This window comes from Chanodichthys erythropterus, chromosome 4 (assembly GCF_024489055.1).
Source record: "Chanodichthys erythropterus isolate Z2021 chromosome 4, ASM2448905v1, whole genome shotgun sequence".
In the NCBI taxonomy this organism is placed as follows: Eukaryota; Metazoa; Chordata; class Actinopteri; order Cypriniformes; family Xenocyprididae; genus Chanodichthys; species Chanodichthys erythropterus.
Genome location: NC_090224.1, coordinates 8,455,842 through 8,482,296, shown reverse-complemented (window position 1 = coordinate 8,482,296; position 26,455 = coordinate 8,455,842). Strand labels below are relative to the sequence as shown.

Genomic DNA, 26,455 nt, shown 5'->3' with positions numbered 1-26,455 from the left:
ATGCGCAGCCTCGGCAAACGCAAGACCCGAGCTGTATATTCATTCTTGCAGACTTAATCTACGCGCTGCCTCGGCAACGCGAGATCCGAGCCATATATTCTTTAATGAAAACCCAATCCACGCGCTGCCTCGGCAAGCGCGAGATCCGAGCTTAGACTTTTATTCCCTTCGCTGTGCCTCGGCAGCAGCGGGACCAGACCCGCGGGGAACACTCGCCGCGGCGCCCTCCTCAAAGAGCGCCCGGCGTGAGCGCAGCGCCCTGAGAGTGAGCCACTCACAGTGCACACAGACAGCCCCCTCAAGAGCTGCCTGTGCGTGCTCAACTCCCAGGCATTTCACACACATCTCATGTGTATCTCCCTCCACGATGAATCGCGGGCAAGGAGGTGCACACTTAGTGAAACGCTGGCTTTTCTCCGTCATTTTATATATATATATGTCTATTATGTGTCTTATTTCACTTGTTTAGAAACTCTTGTCCTCAGACAAAGAGATCACTTTCTGGCGAGATGGTAGACAGACAACAGTAAATAAGACAGACAAGATACAAATAGCGCTTACTGAAGACAACAGAAGCTAGCGTTCTTTGTTTCCGGGCATGCTTTATAGGTTCCGGTTCGTGACGTCACCCGCCTCTGACGTCGCGTTCTCTCATTGGTTAGATACAATAGTGCTTCACGAACACAAAAATGCAGAGGATTCCCATCACGTCACTGACGTAGCGTCGATAGTTCCCACGAAAGGGAACATTATTTATGAATGTTCAAAATGTCCAGTTTTTTGAAAGTTTTAAAAATGTTTTTTTTTTTTGGTTATGCGAATATTAAAGGTGCAGTGTGTAAATTTTAGTGGCATCTAGCGGTGAGGTTGCGACAACTATCGGCGCACACCCCTCGCACCCCTCCCTTTCGGAGAAGCTACAGTGGCCGTCTGGTCGACATGTCGTCGTCTGAGAGAGCAGAGAGTAGCCTGTGTGAAGCAATGAGGTTTCTTCTTCTAACAAAGAACGGTCTCTGCTTCTAATAAACCAGACGACTACTACTAGTACTTTGTATGTATTGAACATAGTGACGATGCAAGCTACCTCTAAAAACACGAACGATTTAGAAGAACAACAACATAGTGACTAAACACACTCTGGTTCTGTAGAGTGTTTGTCCGTTTAGGGAATGTTCTCTGAAACGTTCTAAAACAAGTAGTAAGATTAAAAAAAATGTTAGAAGAACATCCAACTAAAATGTAAAAAAAAAAAAAAAAAAAAAAACAGTACATGAACGACGTATATATATGATGCTTTAAATGATACCAGACAAGGAATAAGGATCTTATCTAGTGAAACGATCAGTCATTTTCTAAAAAATACAAATGTATATGCTTTATAAACACAAATGATCGCCTTGCGTGCTTCCGCTTTCTGTATTCTTCAAAAAGCTTATTCTGTATGTCCTACGCCTTCCCTATTTTACTTACGGAACGAATGCAGCGCCAGTTCCGTTTTTTTCTGTAAGTAGAATAGGGAAGGCATAGGACATACAGCGTAAGCTTTTTGAAGAATACGGAAAGCGGAATGGTGGAAGCACTTGCAAGGCGATCATTTGTGTTTATAAACCATATACAGCTGTAAGAAAATGACTGATCGTTTCACTGGATAAGACCCTTATTCCTCGTCTGGTATAATTTGAAGCCCTTTGAAGCTGCACTGAAACTAATTTCAACCGTTTGGAGACCATTGAAGTCCACTATAAGGAGAATAATCCTGGAATGTTTTCATCAAAAACCTAAATTTCTTTTTGACTGAAGAAAGAACGACATGGACATCTCGGATGACACGGGGGTGAGTAAATTATCAGGAAATTTTCATTCAGAAGTGAACTAATCCTTTAAGACACCCTTGCCAGAACTTAGGCCAAAGTTTGATTCCCTGTTAGCTTGGCTGCATAACGTTATGCTCCCAAATTCCTAGCCTTTCTACCTGTGTTTCTCCTTTACTAAGAAGTCTCCTTCATTGCCAGTCTCTCTGTAAGTCTCTCTGATTCCTATCTCCATGTCTGTCTTCTGAACTTGACCAGCTATCTTTTACAGGTAGGCAGTCACAGACAGTTATCAGGTCCCCAAAAGGGCATACGGCAGATATTCTTCATGACTGCAGGATGTGTGCTGTCTTATCTGTGCTGTGGAGACAATCAAATAATTGTAGTAGGAAGAATGTGAGGAAAGGAAAAGCTGTGTTTTAAACTCGCTGCTATATACATAAACTACAAAAAGAATAAATCTTATTTGTCTAGTTCACTATAGCTAGCATTGCCTCATCCAACTGTTCTGTAGTGAATGACGACCAGTTTATATCTCCATATATCTGCCTCTATGATCTGCAAAACAAAACAATCCTGTATACAATCTAAGCAAACATTTGTACTCCTCTCCATCAATCTTTTAGAGAGGCAGGTCATCTCAGAGACCAACTAGACTTTATATCTGAACAAGGTAGACGAGAGGGATTGGCTGATGTGACAGAGCACATAAATAGAAGACTTAAAAACTTTGAATACAGATTCTCTTCTAAAAGGTAATGTCACACATCATAGCATAGCTCACCATTGGCAATGAAAAAGTCCATTTTCTCCTTGAAGGGATGTATGTGCTCTTGAGAAGAGTTGGTACACACGGTTTGAACTTCCTTTTCACAAACTGTACGAGACAAAAAAGAATAACACTGGGTTAGAGTAAAGTCCCCGACCAGGTCCAATTTTCAGAAGCCAGTCATTGTAAGATAAAGTTTACACTAACTTTAACGCAATATTTTATCCAAAAATAAACAGTCTTCTTTTCTGTTAGACCACCATGAGCGCTTACTTTTTATTCCAATAACCTAGATCTTGCAAAATAAATGCCACAATGGAGCTAGTAGAATTACTACTAGAAGTTACGTTCTTTGCAGATGCCTTCTTACTAACGTGATTTATAGTCAAGTGTACAATTATTAGCCCTCATAAATGGTGATTTGGAAATTATTGTTGATGAAAATAAGTGATTTGGGCATTATTGGTGACACTAATACAAAATTCAAAATAAATAATAAGAAAAATGCAAATATATATGACCATTCAGAAGTCTGGGGTCAATAAAATTTCTTTTGAAAGAAATCAGTACTTTTACTCAGCAAGGATGCATTAAATTGATCAAAGGTCACAGTAAAGACATTTATAATGTTACAAAAGATTTCTCTTTCAAATAAATGCTGTTCTTTTGAACTTTCTATTTACCAAATAATCCTGAAAAAAGTATCACAATTTCTACAAAAAACTGATATTGATAATAAGATGAAATGTTTCTTAAGCAGGAAATCAGTATATTAGAATGATTTCTGAAGGATCATGTGACACTGAAGACTAGAGTAATGGCTGCTGAATATTCAGCTTTTGCAATCACAGGAATATATTACATTTTAAAATATATTAAAAAAGAAAACAGTTATTTTAAATTGTAATCATATATCACAATATTACTATTTTTACTGTATTTTTGATTAAATAAATGCATGAGACTTCTTTCAAAAAAATATATTTCAAAATATATTATTAGTGAAACTAATAAAAAAGTGTTACTTATTTAAATGTAGTGTATGTGGCCATGTTCATCACTCCACTCTTGCCACATTCTGTTTAAGCACCAACTGCTTTTTAACTAGGAGTCCAACAATCATTCACAACTTCAGCTTAAGTTGGCTTTATCAAGTCATCTATAACAACAGCTACTGCAGTCAAAGCCGTTAGCACATCAATGATTGCTTGCACATGGAATGAAAGCACTTTCTGCTGATGAAGCAAATGCTGTTAGTGCCTAATTATGACATCAGAGCAGTGAATTATGTCGATTACATCTGTAAAAACAATGCTTACAGTAAATTGATTTTGGTTAATGGGGGAATTTCCAAAGTCTAAAAACAAGCTGAGTATCAGACTTCTATGTATGCTGGATATTGTACTATTGATATATATATATATATATATATATATATATATATATATATACACACACACACACACACACACACACACACACACACACACACACACACACACACACATACACACATCGAACAGGCATAACATTATATAACATTATGACCACCTTTGGCAGTCTCTCCTTGTAGAGGCATTGACTCCAATAGACCCCTGAAGGTGTGCTGTGGTATCTGGCACCAAGATGTTAGCAGCACATCCTTTAAGTCCTCTAAGTTGCGTGGTGGGGCCTCCAAGGATCGGATTTGTTTGTTCAGCACATCCCACAGAAGCTCGATTGGATTGAGATCTGGGGGATTTGGAGGTCAAGTCAAGACCTCAAACTCGTTATTGTGCTCCTCAAACTATTCCTGAACCATTTTTGCTTTGTGGCAGGGCCCATTATCCTGCTGGGAATACAGTTTCCATGAAAAGGTGTACATGGTCTGCAGCAATGCTAAGGTAGGTGGTACGTGTCAAAGTAACATCCACATGGATGGCAGGACCCAAGGTTTCCCAGTAGAACATTGCCCAAAGCATCACACTGCCTCCGCTGGCTTGCCTTCTTCCCATAGTGCATCCTGGTGCCGTGTGTTCCCCAGGTAAGCGTCACACACACATGTGGCCATCCACATAAAAGAAAACGTGATTCATCAGACCAGGCCACCTTCTTCCATTGCTCCGTGGTCCAGTTCTGATGCTCACGTGCCCACTGTTGGTGCTTTTGGTGGTGGACAGGGGTCAGCATGGGCACCCTGACTGGTCTGTGCAGCCCCATACGCAACAAACTGCGATGCACTGTGTATTCTGACACCTTTCTATCAGAACCAGCATTAACTTCTTGAGCAATAACTTCAACTCACTCTTTTGCTGCCTAATATATCCCACCCACTAACAGGTGCTATGATGAAGAGAAATCAGTATTTTTCACTTCACCTGTCAGTGGTCATAATGTTATGCATGATGTTATTGGTGTATATATATAGTTTTGTTATATTGCAGAATTTTATTATATTTTGTTATATTGCAGCCATTTGCTAAAATCATTTAAGTTAATTTTTTTCCTCAATGTACACACAGCACCTCATATTGACAGAAAAAACCACAGAATTGTTGACATTTTTGACGATTTATTAAAAAAGAAAAACTTAAATATCACATGGTCCTAAGTATTCAGACCCTTTGCTGTGACACTCATTTATTTAACTCAGGTGCTGCCCATTTCTTCTGATTGTCCTTGAGATGGTTCTACACCTTCATTTGAGTCCAGTGTGTTTGATTATACTGATTGGACTTGATTAGGAAAGCCACACACCTGTCTATATAAGACCTTACAGCTCACAGTGCATGTCAGAGCAAATGAGAATCATGAGGTCAAAGGAACTGCCTGAAGAGCTCAGAGACAGAATTGTGGCAAGGCACAGATCTGGTCAAGGTTACAAAAAAAATTCTGCTGCACTCAAGGTTCCTAAGAGCAGTGGCCTCCATAATTCTTAAATGGAAGACGTTTGGGATGACCAGAACCCTTATTAGAGCTGTCCGTCCGGCCAAACTGAGCTATCAGGGGAGAAGAACCTTGGTGAGAGAGGTAAAGAAGAACCCAAAGATCACTGTGGCTGAGCTCCATAGATGCAGTCGGGAGATGGGAGAAAGTTGTAGAAAGTCAATCATCACTGCAGCCCTCCACCAGTCGGGGCTTTAAGGCAGAGTGGCCAGACGGAAGCCTCTCCTCAGTGCAAGACACATGAAAGCCTGCATGGAGTTTGCTAAAAAACACCTGAAGGACTCCAAGATGGTGAGAAATAAGATTCTCTGGTCTGATGAGACCAAGATAGAACTTTTTGGCCTTAATTCTAAGCGGTATGTGTGGAGAAAACCAGGCACTGCTCATCACCTGTCCAATACAGTCCCAACAGTGAAGCATGGTGGTGGCAGCATCATGCTGTGGGGGTGTTTTTCAGCTGCAGGGACAGGATGACTGGTTGCAATCGAGGGAAAGATGAATGCGGCCAAGTACAGGGATATCCTGGACAAAAACCTTTTCCAGAGTGCTCAGGACCTCAGACTGGGCCAAAGGTTTACCTTTCCAACAAGACAATGACCCTAAGCACACAGCTAAAATAATGAGGGAGTGGCTTCACAACAACTCCGTGACTGTTCTTGAATGGCCCAGTCAGAGCCCTGACTTAAACCCAATTGAGCATCTCTGGAGACTGAGACCTAAAAATGGCCGTCCACCAACGTTTACCATCCAACCTGACAGAACTGGAGAGGATCTGCAAGGAGAAATGGCAGAGGATCCCCAAATCCAGGTGTGAAAAACTTGTTGCATCTTTCCCAAAAAGACTCATGGCTGTAAATCTAACAAAAGGGTGCTTCTACTAAATACTGAGCAAAGGGTCTGAATACTTAGGACCATGTGATATTTCAGTTTTTCTTTTTTAATAAATCTGCAAAAATGTCAACAATTTTTTTCCCCTGTCAATATGGGGTGCTGTGTGTACGTTAATGAGGAAAAAAATGAACTTAAATGATTTTAGCAAATGGCTGCAATATAACAAAGAGTGAAAAATTTAAGGGAGTCTGAATACTTTCCGTACCCACTGTATATATATATATATATATATATATATATTAGAGAGAGAGAGAGTGAGAGAGAGAGAAAGAGAATTACAACTCAATTAATGTCAATGAGGTCCAAAACCGCTTTGGATCCCATGAATCTCATTGTATGATGATATCTAAATATCTTCTTTTGCATTCCACAGAAGAAAGAAAATCATAAAGTTTTTAAATTTTTATCTCTTTAAACCCTTTTTGTTTGTAGGCAATGAACAAGAAAACACAATAGAGCTTAAGCTCCACCTGTGACAGAGTCAGAGGTTACCAAATGTCTTTTTTCTTAGTAAAATCTGTTTTGATGCACCTCTGATCACATCTTCAGATAGTCACGTGGACGTACATAGCACTGTTTGTTCAACATCCAATCAGAGGATCAGAGGAGCCAGTCTCCTTCCCCAGTCATAATACACCCTGATGGGAACCCCGGACTGTTGGATACGCTCCATCTGCATCTCACCCCGGATAAGGCTACACATACTACTGTTTTCATTGAGCATTTGTGTAAACTGTGAACACAGCTGGCAATGAAGAAGCAGTTTTAAATCTTTTGCACAGCAATTCTACAAGAAATATCAATTAATTATAGTTTAGATTGATCAGATCCTCATGTACTGTGTCCACCAAGGCGGCTCAAAGCTACATTCAGGTTTTCTCAACTGTGCACCTTGGTGAGCCAAACCACTGCCACAATGATCTCAAAGAGATCAAAAAGATGTCTCAAACGCAAGCCGGATGAATCAGCTGTGGAGACTCAAAGCATTAGATGTGCTTCACAATGTTGTCATAATTGTCTCTGGAAAATAAAATCACAGGGACATTCCCTTTTTGTGTAGGCACACAGTGACTAATTTGATTAGTGCTGCACTTTCTTGCTCCGCAAAATTACATCGCAGACAAATGCGGTCACCTTGAGCAGCCAAAACCTCAGTGGGGCTGTAAGTAATTCGAAAAAATCGAACAAACACAGCATAAAAAACAAAGACATGATTCTCTCTAAGTCATGAGGGGAGTTCAAACAGCAGGACAAAAAAGGGAGAGCGCGATGGGCCAGATTTGGCAGTCTCTCCGTCGCCCGATAAGAAAGGCTTGTTGAGAGGTAAAGAAAAGAATCTCTGACACACATCTGCGGGGCCACACTGAACACGGACTGATACAGTGTAGCAGGAGAATGGCAGTGCATCTCTGTGCAGATAAAGCCCATCCCGCCAGCGATAAGCTGCTCTTCTCTCAGATTACATAAGCGCCAAAGCACTGTAGCCTTTGGCCCCTCCGACGGAGCTAAAGAATCACACAATGCCAGAGCATCTGATGGGCAGGATTAAAGTCATATCTAAAAGGCGCCATGGCAAAATCACACAGACTCCACTTCGTCTCTGCATCTGTGCATGGCATGCACATATATACATAGGCAAACATGTCTGTATATTCCACCTGATCTGATGTGGTTTAATAATGAGTTGTTGCTAACAGATGCTGTAAAGTCCTCAGGATTCAGCTGGAGCCATGTTGCAGGACTGAAGCCATCCATCCACCCAAACCCATGTAATCTTGCTTCTTTTGATGCTACAGTAAATCATTGCCACACTAAAGTATTTTCTGAAGACCTTGAGAGTGTTTTTGGTAATTCTTACCCGTCAAGTCTCTGTTCATCTTCCTGAGATCCTTTGAAAGGTCATCAAACTTCACTTGAGAGGAAAGGAAAACATCTTGAGGTTCAGGCAAAGGAAAGATGCTCTTTTCTGTCCCAGCATTCTGGAGAGAGATTGCATACATGATCGAGAAAGACTTAAATGACACTTAAATGACTTTCTATGTTTTTAGAAGTTCTTAGAAATATTTGTGGTTGTTTTTTTTTTTTTATGTTTTTGAAAGAAGGCTGCATTTATTTGATCAAAAATACAGTAAAAACTTGTTAAAACTTTGTTTTCTAATTTAATATATTTTAGGCCATGTGTCCACCAAAGCTAGGCGCGCTGCTGAAAACGCCTGTGAGCGCTTCTGCAGCGCAGCGTTTTTTTTTTCCGTTGAGAAAAATGCAATGATACGGAACATCTGCGGCACTGTAACTTATAACTGATTTTGCCAGAAATTTGTTTCAGACTTAAAATGTCAACACAATGTAGAGTACTTGCTATGTATGTTCGGAGACCAGCAATATTAATTTGTCCTCCATTTTGTTACGTTCTCTGCTTGTTGATGTCGTTGTACAGCAAGAACAGGGTTGCCAGGTTTTCACAACAAAACCCGCCCAATTTACCCTTCGCAAAGACCCGCCCCCCTTAGTTATTGATGCTTTGTCCGACAAGCCATGACGCTGTCACGCCACACAGAGTGAAAAATACATTGCGGAGCAAAGAGGAAACTGACAACACGTCGACAAACAAGACAGAGCTTGTTACTTATGATATTAAACAAAGTCCCAGCTTTCAAATTGTGTATTTTTTTTTAAGAAATTCGAACAATAAAACTGTTTTGTGGCTCTTTAATGTGTCATGACCATGGTTGTGATAGATCGCTGTAGCACCTCAGCTCAAGCGGCTCGTGAACCGATCATCTCTTACTACTATTTAACTAATAGCATCAAATAAACATGAATGAACATGAAAAGGAATGTTGTTACAAACTCTGAAAGATGTCAGTACACACCATTTTTCAAGTTCAAGTCCACGACGTTAATCTTCTAACTTCTGTGCTTTCAGTGCTTTGTCGGACAAAATGGTGGATTCTGCGTTATGATTGGTTAGATCGATTTTCAATCAAACTCCCGGCGAAGGGTCAATTGCTCATCAAAACTAGCCCAAAATTAGCCTAATCACATTTCAGGGGGCTCCCACAGTAAAAATCGTGTTCCGGGGGGTAAAATTCGCTTTTTTGGCAGGGCTCCCCTGGTAAAATTGGCATTCCAGAGACTAAATATTCAATCCGCGGACATGAAAAACAACCCGTGGTAACAGTGTAAAAGCAAAGACTACAGAATAACACAAGACGTGTCACTCGTATTGTTTTGAATGGGAGAAAGTGTAATGCACAATATGGCGGAATAAGTCCCTTCTTCTAAATAAGAGCCAATCGCCAACTGGTAAAGTCATCGCGTCATTTCAGCGGCCCTTAGAATCACCGGTTTCTATAGAAAAAGTCAGACGCGCGCCTCTGAAGGTCTGCGCATGCGCATTAGCTTGACCCAGTATGAGAAATACAGTTCCCTTTCGTGGGAACTATCGACGCTACGTCGGTGACGTGATGGGAATCCTCTGCATTTTTGTGTTCGTGAAGCACTATTGTATCTAACCAATGAGAGAACGCGACGTCAGAGGCGGGTGACGTCACGGACCGGAACCTATAAAGCATGCCCGGAAACAAAGAACGCTAGCTTCTGTTGTCTTCAGTAAGCGCTATTTGTATCTTGTCTGTCTTATTTACTGTTGTTTGTCTACCATCTCGCCAAAAAGTGATCTCTTCGTCTGAGGACAAGAGTTTCCAGAAAGTGAATAAGACACATACACAATATATATATAATGACGGAAAGCCAGCGTTTCACTAAGTGTGCGCCTCCCTGTCCGCGATTCATCGTGGCGGGGGACACACACGACATGTGTGTGAAGTGCCTGGGAGTTGAGCACGCACAGGCAGCTCTCGAGGGGGCTGTCTGTGTGCACTGCGAGCGGCTCACTCTCAGGACGCTGCGCTCACGCCGGGCGCTCTTTGAGGAGGGCGCCGCGGCGAGTGTTCCCCGCGGGTCTGGTCCCGCTGCTGCCGAGGCACAGCGAAGGCTGCACTCGTGGGGTTCACAAATGGATCTAGCAGAGGGGGGAGAGACGGGCTTTGCCTTATCGCTCCCCTTACCTGCTAGATCTAGTGTCTCTCCTTTGGTGGTGGAAGCACGCGCGGCGGTTTCTTCCCCTCAAAGGGAGGCACCGGCACTGAATATATCTTCCTCCGAGGAGGTCGATGTTGAAGGTGTCGAGGGTGGTGATGAGGGACCGTCATCCTCATCTCCAGCCCATGAGGAGCTTATGGAGGTAGTGACCCGGGCAGTAGAGAGACTAAATATAAGCTGGCCCGCGGAGGAAAGCGTTCCTAAAGTTAAAAGCAAGTTGGATGAACGCTTCCTCCCAGCTAGGTCACTACCCCAGCGTCGGGGACTGCCGTTCTTTCCCGACCTCCACACCGAGGTGTCGAGGTCGTGGAATAGACCTGTGCAGTACCGTGTCTTCAGCCCGCAGACATCAATGTACAGCAATATTACTGGGCTGAAGCAACACGGTTATGGGGCGATGCCTCGGGTTGAAGAGACGCTTGCGAGCTATCTCTCGCCCGAGTCTGCATCGTCCCTGAAATCCCCGACGTTGCCCACCAGACCTTTAAAGCAAACATCGAATCTGGTGGGCAAGGCTTATTCGGCAGCGGGTCAGGCTGCGGCATGTCTGCACACTATGTCAATACTGCAGGCATACCAAGCTGACCTGCTGGGGGAGATTGACGAAAGTGGGGAGGTAACCGTCGAAACCATTCAGGAGTTGAGGAAGGCCACAGATTTAGCTCTCCGTGCCACCAAGGAGACGGCCAAGTCAGTAGGCCGCTCTATGGCAGCCCTGGTGGCCACGGAGAGACATCTGTGGATCAACCTAGCTGATATTAAGGAGAAGGATAAACACATCCTTATGGATGCGCCGCTTTCCTCCGGGGGCCTGTTTGGCGACGCAGTTAATACTGTCGTCGACAGGTTCGAGGAGGCGAAAAAGCAGAAAGCGGCGTTCCATAGGTTCCTCCCCCGAAAATCTCATCCCCCTGAGGCTGCTGGGCGGGGGCAGCCTCAGCCGATAGCCGGCTCCTCGGGACACAGGTCCCAGCAAAAGGCTAGTGTGGCCGCCCGTGCTCCCCCGCGGAAAGCCTGGGGACCGGAGCGTGCTGCACAGCCGAAGCCTTCCGGGGGTAGGGCGGGTCTGAGGACCGTCATTATTTCCCGGAAGGCTTCCCAAAAGAAATCCTGACGCTCATGGGCCAGGGTTTCTGAGGGCAGCCCCCTCCGAAGGGGTTCGACGATTAATTTCTATCGTTCCCCATCGGCGCCCTCAAGGGACTGTTCTGCCAACCCTGCCACCCAGTGTGCGACAGGGCGCAGCAGTCTCTGTCGATCCTCCGAGGAGGTTCGGCCAGCACGTGATTCGCTTATCTGCCGGTGCGCCGCGTCAGATAAACGAGCCAAGTGCTCAAAAAACACCAGAGACCAGTCTCGAGAGGCTGGTTCCCTTAGTAGAATTTTTGGAGGAATGGAAATGTCTTCCGAATATTTCGAAATGGGTGCTGCTCATGGTAGAACAGGGCTACAGAATTCAGTTCGGTTCTCGTCCGCCCAGGTTCAGTGGAGTGATTCACACGGTGGTTGCTCCAGAGCAGTCTCTGGTAATGGAACAAGAGGTTACGACGCTTTTGCAAAAAGGGGCTATAGAACGGGTTCCCTCTCCCAGCAAAATGTCGGGCTTTTACAGCCGCTACTTCATTGTTCCAAAGAAGGATGGGGGGTTGCGTCCGATCATAGATCTTCGTATACTAAATCGATCTGTGAAGAAGTTGAAGTTCAAGATGCTTACACTCAAACAGATTATTCCACAGATCAGATCCGAGGACTGGTTTGTGGCGATAGATCTGAAGGACGCATATTTTCACATTTCCATCCATCCTTCTCACAGGAAGTTCCTCAGGTTTGCTTTCGGGGGCGAAGCATACCAATACAAGGTTCTTCCCTTCGGCCTATCACTATCACCCCGCACGTTCACGAAGTGCGTGGATGCAGCCTTGGCTCCTCTGAGACTCCAGGGCATCCGCGTGCTGAACTATATCGACGATTGGTTGATTTTAGCTCAAACAGAACGTCTGGCAGCTCAACATCGAGATGTTGTGTTGTCGCACATGAAGAAGCTTGGGCTGAGGCTCAACGCCAAGAAAAGTGTGCTGGTTCCGAGTCAGGTTGCCAACTATCTTGGGGTAATCTGGGATTCGATCACGATGCGGGCGCAATTGACTCCCGCTCGTGTGACTTCCATTCTCGGGGCCGTGAATGGGGTGAAGTTAGGCCGGTCACTCACTGTAAAACAGTTTCAGAGACTGTTGGGTCTGATGGCAGCTGCGTCCAACGTTGTTACTTTTGGCCTTCTGCACATGAGACCCTTACAGTGGTGGCTCAGGACCAAGGGGTTTTCTCCGAGGGGAAATCCTTTTCGCATGATCAAAGTCACGCGGCGGTGCCTTCGTGCTCTGGTCATGTGGAAAAAGCCTTGGTTCCTGTCCCAAGGACCCGTGTTGGGAACTTCATGTCGTCGCGTAATGCTTACGACAGATGCGTCCCTCACGGGCTGGGGAGCGATCATGAGTGGTCGCTCAGCTCAAGGTCACTGGGAGGTACACCAGCTCTCCTGGCACATAAATCGGCTGGAGATGCTGGCAGTGTTTCAGGTTCTGAAGCACTTCCTCCCCGACCTGAGGGGCCACCATGTGTTGGTTCAGACAGACAACACTACGGTGGTCTCCTACATAAATCACCAAGGGGGATTGAGGTCTCGTCCACTATGCAAACTGGTCAGTCACATCCTCCTGTGGACCCAAGGGGAATTACTCTCGCTAAGGGCGGCGTATATTCCGGGGTATTTGAATATGGGGGCGGACGCTCTGTCGAGGCAGAGCGCGAGTCCGGGGGAATGGAAGCTTCACTCAGAGGTAGTGGAGCTCATATGGAAAACATTCGGTCGAGCGGAAGTCGATCTTTTTGCCTCAGAGGAGTCAACTCAATGCCCTCTGTGGTACTCTCTGAGGCATCCAGCTCCTCTGGGGTTGGATGCCATGTTACAGACGTGGCCGAGGCGACGCCTGTATGCTTTTCCCCCAGTCTCTCTGCTCCCGGGGGTTCTGGACAAAGTCCGTCAGGAAGGGGTAGACCTGATATTGGTGGCTCCTTTCTGGCCAACGAGAATATGGTTTGCGGACCTAGTATCGCTTCTTCACGGCTCTCCTCTGGAGCTTCCAGTCAGACAGGATCTCCTGTCCCAAGCGGGCGGCATGATTTTACATCCCCGTCCAGAAATGTGGAAACTGTGGGCCTGGCCCCTGAGGGGGCAAGGCTCATAGAATCTGGTCTCCCAACCGAGGTTGTGGAGACCATCCTTCAGTCCAGAGCTCCGTCTACGAGGAAGCTTTATATGTATAAGTGGAAGGTGTTCTCTACATGGTGTAGTCATCTTAAGGTAGACCCTGTCCATTGTTCTATCAGCTGTGTGCTTCGGTTCCTTCAAGAAAAGCTTTCAGAAGGCCTAACTCATTCCACACTAAAAGTGTATGTGGCTGCTATTTCAGCTTATCACATTCCTATGGGTGGTGTCTCGGTAGGTCGAGACCCCTTAGTTGTTCGCTTCCTTCGTGGTGCACTGAGGTTGAGGCCTTCAGTACGCCAAAAATCTCCGACCTGGGACTTAGCCATTGTGTTACAAGGGCTGGCTAAGGCGCCCTTCGAGCCTTTGGAAGATGTGTCAGATAAAATGCTCACATTGAAGACTGTGTTTTTATTGGCCATCTCATCCTTGAAAAGGATAGGTGACCTTCAAGCTCTTTCGGTTCTACCATCATGTTTAGAGTTTGCACCAGGCATGGTTAAGGCCTTTTTACATACAAGGCCTGGGTACGTACCTAAGGTCCCCACTAGGGTCCCAGGTCCTATTGTTCTGGAGGCTTTTTATCCCCCTCCGTTCACTAATCCGGATCAGGAAGAACTTAATTTGCTGTGCCCTGTGAGGGCGCTGGATGCATATGTCCACAGAGCTGCCCTGTGGAGGAAATCAGATCAGCTGTTTGTATGTTATGGGTCCCCGAGTCGAGGGGGCCCAGCGTCCAAGCAAAGGATGAGTAAGTGGGTGGTTGAGGCCATCACTTTGTCTTATAAAGCCCTGGGGCTTCCGTGCCCCTTGGATGTTAGGGCACACTCAACAAGAGGTATGGCTGCTTCAAGAGCTCATATGTCAGGGGTTCCCTTGGCTGACATTTGTGGTGCTGCTGGATGGTCATCCCAGCACACCTTCATCAGATTTTATAATCTTAATGTGAATAGAACTCCGGGTGCTTTGGTTTTACAAGATAGTAGCCAGGCACCTGGAGGCTCGGCGTAGTTGGGACAGCGTTCCCATCACGTCACCGACGTAGCGTCGATAGTTCCCACGAAAGGGAACGTCTTGGGTTACGAGTGTAACCCTTGTTCCCTGAGTAAGGGAACGAGACGCTACGTCATGTTGCCGTACCTCCAGCATGCCTGGAGCGCTTACTTCAGACATATTACAGAAGCTAGCGTTCTTTGTTTCCGGGCATGCTTTATAGGTTCCGGTCCGTGACGTCACCCGCCTCTGACGTCGCGTTCTCTCATTGGTTAGATACAATAGTGCTTCACGAACACAAAAATGCAGAGGATTCCCATCACGTCACCGACGTAGCGTCTCGTTCCCTTACTCAGGGAACAAGGGTTACACTCGTAACCCAAGACGTTTTTTTGTCATGATTCAAGCGTTTAGAAGTTAAATTTATGAGCCGGTTGTTGTTAGATTTCAAATATGAAATTTAATCTTAAGGTTGGCGAACAGTTTTGGAGAATTTGATGTTTCCCCATTCAAAGAGATAGGAGCTGCATGATGCCCAGGATGCCCAAGAGGCGTTTCAAAGATGGCCGCCAAGTGAAATGACTTGTCTTAAAGGGACTTTGGTAAAAGTAACCCAATTCTGCGGGAAAACCTCAGACTTGGCAACACTGAGCAAGAATGTAGTGACAGTTGGTCGGTATCGTTTGTCCCGCCCATCCTCCACTCTGATTGGATGGCTGACTAAAAAGTGACAGTGATGAGCGCAAAGTTGAACATTCTTCAACTCGAGGCGACCAGTAAAAAACGCCCGAGCTCTCAGGGCTTGAGCGTGAAAAAGACGCTCAGCGCCTCGTTACGCTCCTAGCGTTTAAAAAAATGCGGCGCTCTCATTGAAAACAATTGGAAAAGTACGCTAGCCGTTGGAAAAAACGCTTTGGTGCACACATGACCTTAAAATGTAATTTATTCCTGTGAATGTAATTTTTCAAATTAAAATTTAATATAATTTAAAAAGAATCAAATTAAATAAAAATTCATATAGGACGAAAAATAAGTCACGTTACTGACTCTGAAAACAATGTGAACAGATATAGATCTGCTGTGTGCATATAAAAAATTGCATATGAAAGATTACATTCATGCTTTACCTCATCAAAATGACGCAGATAATAGGAAACAATGTAGTCCAACAGACTAATTTGATTTTCCTGTAGATATATAGAGAATTATGTCAAAAAAAGTACATCAAACTGCTATCAAACAGAAAGAACAAATCATGTTGAGGCTCAGTGTGTGAGGCTATAGTGTCTTCACAGTGCCAAACATGGGCTTACGAAATGAAGAATATCTTTACCCTGCTCTTGACATCTTTAAGCTTGGGAAGAATCTCAAGCCCAAAGCCGTCGGCCTGTCCTCGAGCTCTGCTCCCTCCATTCATGTAGTTTCCCAGAGCAAGCACCAGTCCCATCACCTCCTTCACACTATCATTCTCCAACAGATACTAAAACACAAAAGACACATCAACATTTATTTGTGCATTTATCACATGGAGATGTTGGAGATGTTGGAAACAAAGCAAGCACTTAGACCTCACTCAAATAAACCGCAGCTGCCTAAGCTGTTTTTTTGCTCTTAAGAATGCCAGCGTCGATACTTTATCAAATGTTTGATAATATCTGAGGTCTGACCCCTTTGAAAGTGCCTTTGTACCTTGCAGACGTGGAGAATAATCTCGGTCTTGCGCTGTATGGAGGCAACGGCGTCAGTGAACTTCGACTGAAAAATTAAACAGTGAACTCGACTGGAGAACTCAGGGATCTGGGAGAGTTCATAAAGGAACCTGTCAAGGAAAAGCAATGAACATCTGTCAACCTTAACTGTGTAGTGATGAAAACACTACTTTTTCTTCGTTTGTCCTCAAATTAAAGAACCTTAGAGAAGTATACATTGCAAAGTGCATATAGAAAGTGCCCTTGTAAGTGACAATTGACGTATCACTAGTCGCTAAATGCATGAAAAAGAGAGTTCCCTTTCGATACTTCACTCGTACTGCGTATGGGGAAAGGTCTCCCTTTTTCCCCGCTGCTGAAGCCTTTTTCAATAACGCAGTGTAACTGCACCGTCATTGGTTCACTCATAGACAAGTTGTTGAACCAATGGCGGCGCGGCATAGCTGCGCGGCCTATGGCGACAAAGCGCGCGAATATTCCCGCCGAAATGGGCGGGGTATAGGGCTATATAAGCAGGCGTTTCGCCATAGGATTTCAGTGTTTTCTCCTTCAGCGACGACATCTACTTCTCTTCGCTGATCTCCGCCTGAAGCCGAAGAAGCTCGCCGCCTTCTGCTCTCGCCGCCGTCTGAAGAGGCTCCCGCAGCGGACTCGCCTGGACTCGCCGGTGGAAGAAAGCGCCGGCGCCCTCGCGGACTGCAGCTTCTAGCGCCGTCGCCGAGCCGCCGCCTCCCGCTTCCCGCTTCCGGCCGCTTCCTGTGCGTCCCCTGCCGCCATCCGGCGCGCCGCCTGAGAGCTTCATCCGCGGCTTAAACGCCGCTCTAAAAGAGCGATTTCCAGCGGTTTTCACCGCTTTAAGAGCTTCCGCGGCCCTCGCCGCTCTAAAAGAGCCACCCAATTGCCGTTTTCACGGCAGCGGCGTCTCACGATGCCCCGCCACTCATGTGGTACTTGCAGGGCCCCCTGCACGACGACGATGGACACAGCGAGTGTGTCGCTTGCCTGGGCAAGCCCCACGCAGACGGCGCGCTCGCTGGAGACTCATGCCCGCACTGCGAGTGTATGAGTCTCGCTTCCCTGCGCTCGCGGGTCGCCTTCTTCACTGAGGGCGATCTCGCCGCTCGCGCCCTCCCGTCTCCTTCCTCCCGCGGTCCGGCGAGGAAAAGACAGCGGGGTAGAGCGACTCAGCGCCAGGAGTTGAGCGAGCTCACGCCGGCCCAGCCCCCGCGTGCCTCGCCCTCTCCTCCCAGGGAACTCTCTCCAGTTCTGTTCTCTCGCCCTGAGCAGCGTCCCTCCGCAGAAGCGAGTGACCTCGTCTCATTCGGGGGAACAGACGACGAACAAGACGACTCCATGTCTCTTGCGGCTTCCGAAGCGGAAGGATGGGCTGGCGAGCCGGAAGACCCCGCTCCACCGCCTCCCTTGGAACCCATCGAGCATGGCCAGGGCATGGATGCCGAGCTCTTCCGCATCCTGTCTAGAGCCGTTGAAGAGCTGGACCTCGAGTGGGCCCCTCCAGAGGAGCCGTCTCGCAGCCGCCTGGACGAATGGTTTCTGCCAGGCCGCCGCCAAGCACCTCGCCAGCGTTCAGCGCCCTTCTTTCCTGAGGTCCACGAAGAGCTGACGAAGTCGTGGCGCGCTCCTTACTCTGCCCGCCTCCACACTACGCACCGCTCCGCCCTCACCGCCGTCGACGGCGCCGAGGAGAAGGGATACGAGCGCTTGCCACCCCTAGATGAAGCGGTGGCTGCTCACCTCTGTCCTCCCGCGGCTGTGGGTTGGAAGACGAAGAGGGCCCTTCCTTCCAAGCCCTGTCGGACCACCTCTACTCTGGCTGGACGGGCTTACACCTCGGCGGGCCAAGCTGCCTCTGCGCTCCACACCATGGCCATATTTCAAGCATTCCAGGCCAAACTCCTCCGCTCTCTGGATGAGTCTGGAATCGACGCGCCAGCCTTCAAAGATCTCCGCAGCGCCACGGATCTTGCCCTGCGAGCTACGAAGGCTACGGCCCAGGCCATCGGTCGTTCCATGGCCAGCCTGGTCGTGTTGGAGCGCCACCTGTGGCTCAACCTAACGGAGATCAAAGACCTAGACAAGACGGCCTTCTTAGACGCCCCGGTCTCGCCTTCTGGCCTGCAGTGGATGGCTTCACTGAGCGCTTTACTGCCGCGCAGAAATCGTCTCAGGCTATGAGGCATTTCTTGCCTAAGCGCTCCAGCTCCGCTTCTGCGTCTAGCCGCCCCAGGACTGCGCCGGCTCAGCAGAACAAACCAGCCCCACCTGCAACACAGGCAGCGCCGCCCCAGGAGCATCGCCAGCGCTCGCGCCCTGCGAAGCGCCCTCCCTTCCCGAGGCGCCAGGGACCCCGGCCCAGGATTGTGCTGGACCCGGTGCCTCCGAAGTCGTCCTGATTCGTCGGACAGGAAGAGGATGGGGGACCGTCCCGTTACGACCGGACCACCCCAAAAGCTCCCACGGGTAATTTCCCCTCCGCCTCGTTTATTTCCGGGCGTGGGAAACATACTCCAAGTGACAGCTGGGCCCACACCTGTTGCGCCCACTCCAAACGCCGTTTTCACGGCGGACAAATTTTTACCTCATCACAAAAAGAGCAAATTTCCTCTTCCACCCCTCGCGGTGTACGACCCTCTCAACGGCGGTCTGTCACCCAACATTATTCAACCCCTAGCCACTCGGGCCGAGGCCTGGCAGGCCATCCCCGATGTGTCAGAATGGGTCATGGGGATCGTAAACCAGGGCTACTCGCTCCAGTTTGCACGACGGCCCCCCGCTTCGCCGGGGTGCTTCAAACATCGGTCAATCCGGACGACGCTCATGTCCTCCGGGCCGAAGTCATGTCGTTGCTGGAAAAAGGAGCTGTGGAAATGGTTCCTCCGTCAGAGAGCGAGACAGGCTTTTACAGCCGCTACTTTCTGGTCCCCAAAAAGGATGGCGGTCTCAGACCCATCCTAGACCTCAGGCTTTTGAATCACTCCCTCATGAGACGGAAGTTCAAAATGCTGACGCTGAAGCAGATCCTCGCGCACATTTGCCCCGAGGACTGGTTCTGCTCGCTGGACCTGAAGGATGCGTATTTTCACATCCAGATAGCCCCCGTCACAGACGATTCTTGAGATTCGCATACGAAGGGGTGGCATACCAATATACGGTCCTGCCCTTCGGGCTGTCTCTGGCTCCCCGCACTTTCACCAAGTGCATGGACGCGGCGCTTTCCCCTCTGAGACAGATGGGAATCCGGGTTCTGAATTACCTCGACGACTGGCTCATCTTAGCCCGTTCGCGAGACGAGCTGGAACGCCACAGATCCGTGCTCCTCAGCCATCTACAATGCCTGGGTCTCAGGGTCAACTTAGCCAAGAGCTCGCTATGCCCCACTCAACGAATTTCGTTTCTGGGAGCAGTTTTCGACTCGGTCCGTATGACGGCAGTAGTCTCGCCAGAGCGCGCCCTGGCAATTCAGCAGCTCACGGCATCTGTCACGAACAAAGCCTATCTCCCTCTGAAGTTTTTCCAGAGGCTGCTAGGGCTGATGGCTTCCGCCTCCCCGGTGCTGCAGCTAGGCCTTCTTCGGATGCGGCCTCTTCAGTACTGGTTGAAGTTCCGGGTTCCTCCCAGCGCATGGCGGCACGGCCGCCTATGTCTCAAGGTCAATCGGGCCTGTCTTCTAGCCCTGAAACCTTGGATGGATCCAGTATGGTTCCAACGCGGAGTCCCCTTACAGGCGGTCTCACGGAGGACGGTGCTCTCAACAGACGCCTCCAACTTGGGCTGGGGCGCTGTGTGCGAGGGCAGACCGGCCTTCGGCTCGTGGAGCCACGAGGAAAGCCATCTACACATCAACTGTCTAGAGATGCTAGCAGTGATGAAAGCCCTTCAGTTCTTTCAGGCTTACTTGACGGGACGTCATGTTCTAGTTCGGTCAGACAGTATGACGGTGGTGTCATACCTGAACCACCAAGGCGGTCTTTCGTCCAGCCGCTTATGCGCTCTGGCGAAACGACTGCTGGAATGGGCTCTTCCGAGGCTTCAGTCGCTCAGAGCGACTCATGTTCCTGGCAGGAACAATCTGGGTGCGGACATGTTGTCACGGAGCAACATCCCCTCCGACGAGTGGATGCTCCACCCCCAAGTGGTCCTCACGATCTGGGAGTTCTTCGGGAAGGCAGAGGTAGACCTCTTCGCCTCAGAAGACAACTCTCATTGCCCAACATTTTTCTCGAAGGAAGTAGATGCTCTGGCCCACACATGGCCCAGCACGCTCCTTTATGCTTTCCCTCCGATCGCACTGATCCCCCAGGTCATCAGGCGTATCAGAGAAGACCAGCACAGAGTCCTTCTGGTGGCCCCGCTCTGGAGGAACCAGGTTTGGTCCTCAGAGCTATTCAGGCTCTCTCTAAGAGCCCCGTGGCCGATTCCCCTGAGACGGGACCTCCTCTCTCAGGCAAACAGAACAATCTGGCACCCACAGCCGCAGCTCTGGGCTCTGCACCTCTGGTCCCTCGATGGGAGCCGACTAGCCTCCCCGAGGACGTCCTAAATACCATTTCTCAGGCTAGAGCCCCATCTACGAGGCGCCTCTACGACCAGAAGTGGTCAGTCTTTGTTGATTGGTGTTCAACACGCAACATAGACCCTGTGGAGAGTGACGTATCTTCCATACTGTCTTTCCTCCAAGAACGCTTGGAAATGGGGCGCTCCCCTTCCACGCTTAAGGTTTACGTAGCAGCCATTGCAGCGTTCCACGCTCCTATTGCTGGCCAATCGGTGGGACGAAACGGGCTCGTGATCCGTTTTTGAGAGGTGCTAGGCGTTTGAATCCTCCTCGCCCTCTCACTATTCCCTCCTGGGACCTCTCGTTGGTCCTCAGGGCCTTGAAAGGAGCCCCATTTGAACCAATGGGTTCAGCCGACCTCAGGCCCCTAACACTAAAAACCGCTCTGCTACTAGCACTAGCATCGGTAAAGCGTGTTGGCGATTTGCAGGCCCTCTCTGTGAACCCTGCATGCCTCGAATTCGGGCCTGGTGACTCTAAGGTCGTTCTGAAACCTAGGCATGGCTACGTCCCTAAAGTGCTCTCAACTCCGTTTAGAGCTCAGGTCATCTCGCTCTCTGCTCTTCCTCCCTCGGCGGACGAACCAGAGCTGCAGCTACTCTGCCCAGTCAGGGCATTGAGGACCTACATAGACCGATCACAGTCTTTCAGACTGTCGGATCAGCTCTTTGTTTGTTTTGGCGGCCGCACCAAAGGGTCTCCGGTCTCGAAACAACGCATTTCCCGTTGGATAGTGGATGCTATTAACCTGTGCTACTCCTCACTGGGCACTAATTGCCCCATAGGAGTCAGGGCCCACTCCACTAGAGGAATGGCTTCCTCGTGGGCTTGGTCCAACGGAGTTTCCATCCAAGACATCTGTGAGGCGGCCGGCTGGTCTTCGCCGTCCACCTTTGTCAGGTTCTATCACCTCGATGTCCCGACCTTACAAGCTCGGGTCCTGTCGGTGTGATTAGCGGCTTCCAACAGGTCCCGCTTCACGCCACCATAGGAAGTATCTTCCTTCAGTGTAACCATGGGTTCGGTTAGGCTTTGCCTCCGCTTGTCCTTTTTGCCCCCCTCTGGGTGGCCAAATGCAAGCTATATCGTTCCCAGCCGTGGCACGGCGTGGTTGAATTCGTTCCCCATACGCAGTACGAGTGAAGTATCGAAAGGGGAACGTACTCGGTTACTAACGTAACCTCGGTTCCCTGAGATACGGAACGAGTACTGCGTCACTTGCCGTGCCACGAGGCTGCGGCTCAGGGTCGTCGCTTCAGTCGATTGACACTGAAATCCTATGGCGAAACGCCTGCTTATATAGCCCTATACCCCGCCCATTTCGGCGGGAATATTCGCGCGCTTTGTCGCCATAGGCCGCGCAGCTATGCCGCGCCGCCATTGGTTCAACAACTTGTCTATGAGTGAACCAATGACGGTGCAGTTACACTGCGTTATTGAAAAAGGCTTCAGCAGCGGGGAAAAAGGGAGACCTTTCCCCATACGCAGTACTCGTTCCGTATCTCAGGGAACCGAGGTTACGTTAGTAACCGAGTACGTTATCTGCTGTGTTTCTGGAATATCTCACTGTTCAGGCTTGTCCAGTAGTTTGACCTGCTCCTCGTCTGAGGTTTCATAGTGTTTCTTAATCTTCTCTAACTCCTCAGGCTGAGCTCTCTGGGAGAAACAGAACAGACGCATTCATATGAAAACTGACCAATGATACACACATAAACTTATGAAACCACAAAGGACTATCAATTATTTAGTTATGTTGGAACTGGAACTAGAGAGACAAGAAGGGTGATACAGAGTCTGCAGACTTTTTGTGCATTTTCTGAAGTGATTTTGGGGTGAAAGGTGAGGGTTGTTGTGAGACACTTACAATGGAAGTTAATAGGGCTAATCTGTAAACATTAAATACTCACTATTTCAATAGCATAGCCACAAAAATTAAACAAAATATGTGATTTTAGTGTGAAAAAAAAAACGCTTTTTAACTTTTTCTGTGTAAAGTTTACATCCAACTTTTTTACCATGACAACTCATAAACCCTAAAATGACTGTACAAATTATGATTTAAATAACTTTACAGCTCAATAATAGAATAATAAATAATAAATTGCTTTATAAACAATTATAATCTCTACATTTCTTACTCCTCTAAAAAGTGGCCTCATTCACTTCCATTGTAAGCGCCTTATCGTAACCTCCATTTTTACTATTTGAAAAGGAGAAAAAATGCAATGGGTGCAAATGTGTAGAACTTTGTGAATGCAAATCGGAGACAAGGATTTAGTATGGGCCTGTACATAAGTAAGTGTCCAATATGGCAGGATACTTACATTTTCGTACATGGCTTCAATAGCATCCAAGTCAACCACAGAATTGTCCAGATTCAAAACAGCTGTGTAATGAAAAAGTATTAGTCTCTAGACAAGAATACTGATTAGTTATTGGACATATGTGTGTCATGGATGTGATATGTGAATGTAAAAGTCTAAATATGTATTTGAGAGCTTTCCCCCCCCCCCAGTCACAGCTCAATTTACTGTAATCATCAAAAACATCTGCCTGTCTGACTCTGTTAAGGCAAGCTGTGATGAATTCAAGACTGTCAATGTGAAAAGTATACGTTTAGTAAGTGAGGCTGATATACATGCGAAAGAATATTTCTAGTGGTAAACCGCAAGACAAGTTTATTTAACAAACATACAGCCAATTTATCCTTGATAAGAGCTGGAGCCAATCACACTGTTGCAAGATATGTCTCTATATACAGAATTATTTCAACATCATGTCTTAGCTTGCCTTTCACTATCCAGGCCACACAAATATGTATCATTTAACATGTCTGTTTATTATTAGTGGAGGCAAAATTAGTCTGGACAGAATAAAATGACACTCTGCTAAGCTGGTGGTCGAGCATTTCTCACTATATGAGGCTGTTCAATGTGATTTACCTTGCTGGATGTCCTTCATCTCTAGGTGGAGACTTGAGATTAAGATGCCCACAGCCTGAGAGCGCTTGCCATCCAGTAATTTAATGACCTAAAAAAGTTCAACAGTAATGATAATAAAAAAATAAATAAAAAAAAATCCAAATTCACAAGACAACCCACATTTCCAAATGACTTTGACCTTCTGCTTATACCACCATATGAATACAATGTTGTAAAGACTCATTCTTGTATTATGCAAAAGTGGAACGAACAAATAACAAAAGAAACTATGGGAAATTCCAAACCTCCATTATAAAATCCGCCTGCCAAAGGTAACAATGGCATGATCACATTTCATAAACAGATTCATTTATTTCAAATTATCCTCATTTTCAATATAATTATATCAATTTCAAAGGCTATTGTAGAGGCATTTGTGGGATCCAGATATTACGCATAAGCATTTGCATCAGATCAGTGGATTTTCTATAAAGTGACTGCACCTGACAAATGATGTTTCTGTATAAGAAAAGTAATTAGCAGAGGTGAATGGATGAATGCATCAGTTGTGCTACTCTTCCAGGCATACATATAATTTGGAAGTATTGAAAAGTGCTCCACCTAGTGGACACTAATCAAATCTGAACATTTTAAACTTACTGAGCCATGAACAACATTTATGCATTTTAGCAGATGCTTTTATCCAAAGCGACTAACAGAGCATTTTTAAATGAACTGAATCAAACCCACAACCTTGCATTTACTATATAAATGTGTAGCAAACTGCTTTTGCTATATAGATATAAAAAGGCAAAAAGCATGTGTATAAGATGAATGGGACTGCCATTCAGAATAAGATCCCCTATACTTCATGTAATTTTTCTCGTCTTCAGGGAAGAGCGGTACCTTCCTGGCTTTGGTTTTCTTCTCATAGGCTTCAGATAGGGGCTTTCTTTTGGTGGGCGAAGTGGCTTTAGCAAACAGTTCCGCAAACTCATTGGTGTTTATTATCTGTGGCTCTTCCAGGGAACTCCATAGCATATCATTCCTAAGAAAAGACAGAAAGACATGTGGAGAGATTTTATTTTTCTTAATTTTCTTCACAATTTTTTTCTTCACTTTTTGCCGTTTCGACAGTTTCTGTTCAGTCTAATGCTTATCGAGATCAAAATCATAGTACAGTCCACCAACCAAAGCCTTTCCTAACACTGGCATCTGTAAAAGCCACGTTACATGAGTTACACGAGTTATTTACTGTTGCTGAGCAACCATGCCAGAAGGCAGGAAAAGGAAAATCAACAGGAGCAGAATGTTAGTAATCTGACTTGCTAAATTTTCTCTCCCATAAAAATAATTAAGGAGCCAGGACGACGGCGCATAGCTAAGCTTGACTGGGTTCGGCTTTGGCTTGACAAAATGCTCACGAAGAGAGCAGAAAGCTTTCATGAGGAGTCAAATAACATTGCAACAGCACAGAGGTGGCCGGGGAGCTGAATCCCACAGAAATCCACACCGCCACTAGAGGTCCTGGAAAGACTGCCGCTCAGCCTGTGGCTGGCCCCTCATGCAGACAAATGTCTGCAGTGGTCTGTCTTAAACTTCCCATGAGGTCTGATGAGGGAGAGTTGAAAATGTCAGCATCACTTGTGGACATACATTGCGTGTTTGAGGAAACTTTTGATTGAGGAACAATGGAAATTTTGTTTATATGGCAGGGTGAATACAGGTAGAGTGGGATGATATGCTGTTTTTTTTTTTAGTTTAAAGTACTTATCTATTTAAAAGCAAATTGTGATCAGTGTTGTTATTGTTATCTAAAACTATCTATAACTGAAATAAAAATAAATAAATCTAATAGAAATAATAAAAAAAAACACATAACAAAAGTACCAAAACTTAAACAAATATTAAAATAAAAATGATAAAAATATAAGCTATTTCAAAATATTAATAAATACTATAATACTATTTAAATAATCCTAAAACAACACTGTGTCAGTGGCTAAACCCTTTATCACGATATCTTCAATGATCACTAGTGATGAATGATCAGATGTTTTATTTAGCCTTTATGACATTATTTGACCATGATATTATTAACCTTGACATAGTCATTAAGGGGCCTTCTATAAAATATAAATAAATATAAATTCTATACAATTTTATATATGTAATGTTTTATGTTTATTATGTTTTTTTGTCACATGCAATGACTTAAAATATTATTTATTTTTTGAATAAGACATAATAATAAAACACTATGCCATACTACCTACTAGTAGTGTTGTTAAAAGTACTGACCGCGATACCAAGTCGGTACTGAAATTAAAAAAATGTGACACTTTGAGCACTGTTAAGTGGATTCGTAAACACCTCTGATTGGCCGTTGTGTTCACGCACTCATCAGATATGTCTGTGATTGGCTACGATGATCAAGGCACAGGAGCGTTTGAAAGCACACGGAAGTGTTTGAATATGAAAGTGTTTTGAA

At 46.4% G+C, this 26,455-nt stretch overlaps 1 protein-coding gene across 2 annotated transcripts in view; it reads right to left on the bottom strand.

The window, feature by feature from the left end:
• The window catches only part of fmn1 (formin 1), a 38,789-nt gene that overhangs the window by 6,540 nt on the left and 5,794 nt on the right, over window positions 1-26,455 (bottom strand). Inside the window, exons 5-13 of one of the 2 annotated variants that reach the window (XM_067383948.1) lie at window positions 24,871-25,012; window positions 23,986-24,073; window positions 23,368-23,429; window positions 22,611-22,699; window positions 16,448-16,577; window positions 16,092-16,238; window positions 15,886-15,945; window positions 8,255-8,375; window positions 2,596-2,688 (exon numbers count right to left, since the gene is read on the bottom strand). In XM_067383948.1, coding sequence (XP_067240049.1) covers window positions 2,596-2,688; window positions 8,255-8,375; window positions 15,886-15,945; window positions 16,092-16,238; window positions 16,448-16,577; window positions 22,611-22,699; window positions 23,368-23,429; window positions 23,986-24,073; window positions 24,871-25,012 — 932 coding nt within the window. The remainder of the gene's footprint in view (window positions 1-2,595; window positions 2,689-8,254; window positions 8,376-15,885; window positions 15,946-16,091; window positions 16,239-16,447; window positions 16,578-22,610; window positions 22,700-23,367; window positions 23,430-23,985; window positions 24,074-24,870; window positions 25,013-26,455) is intronic. The other variant, XM_067383949.1, reaches the window with a different exon arrangement.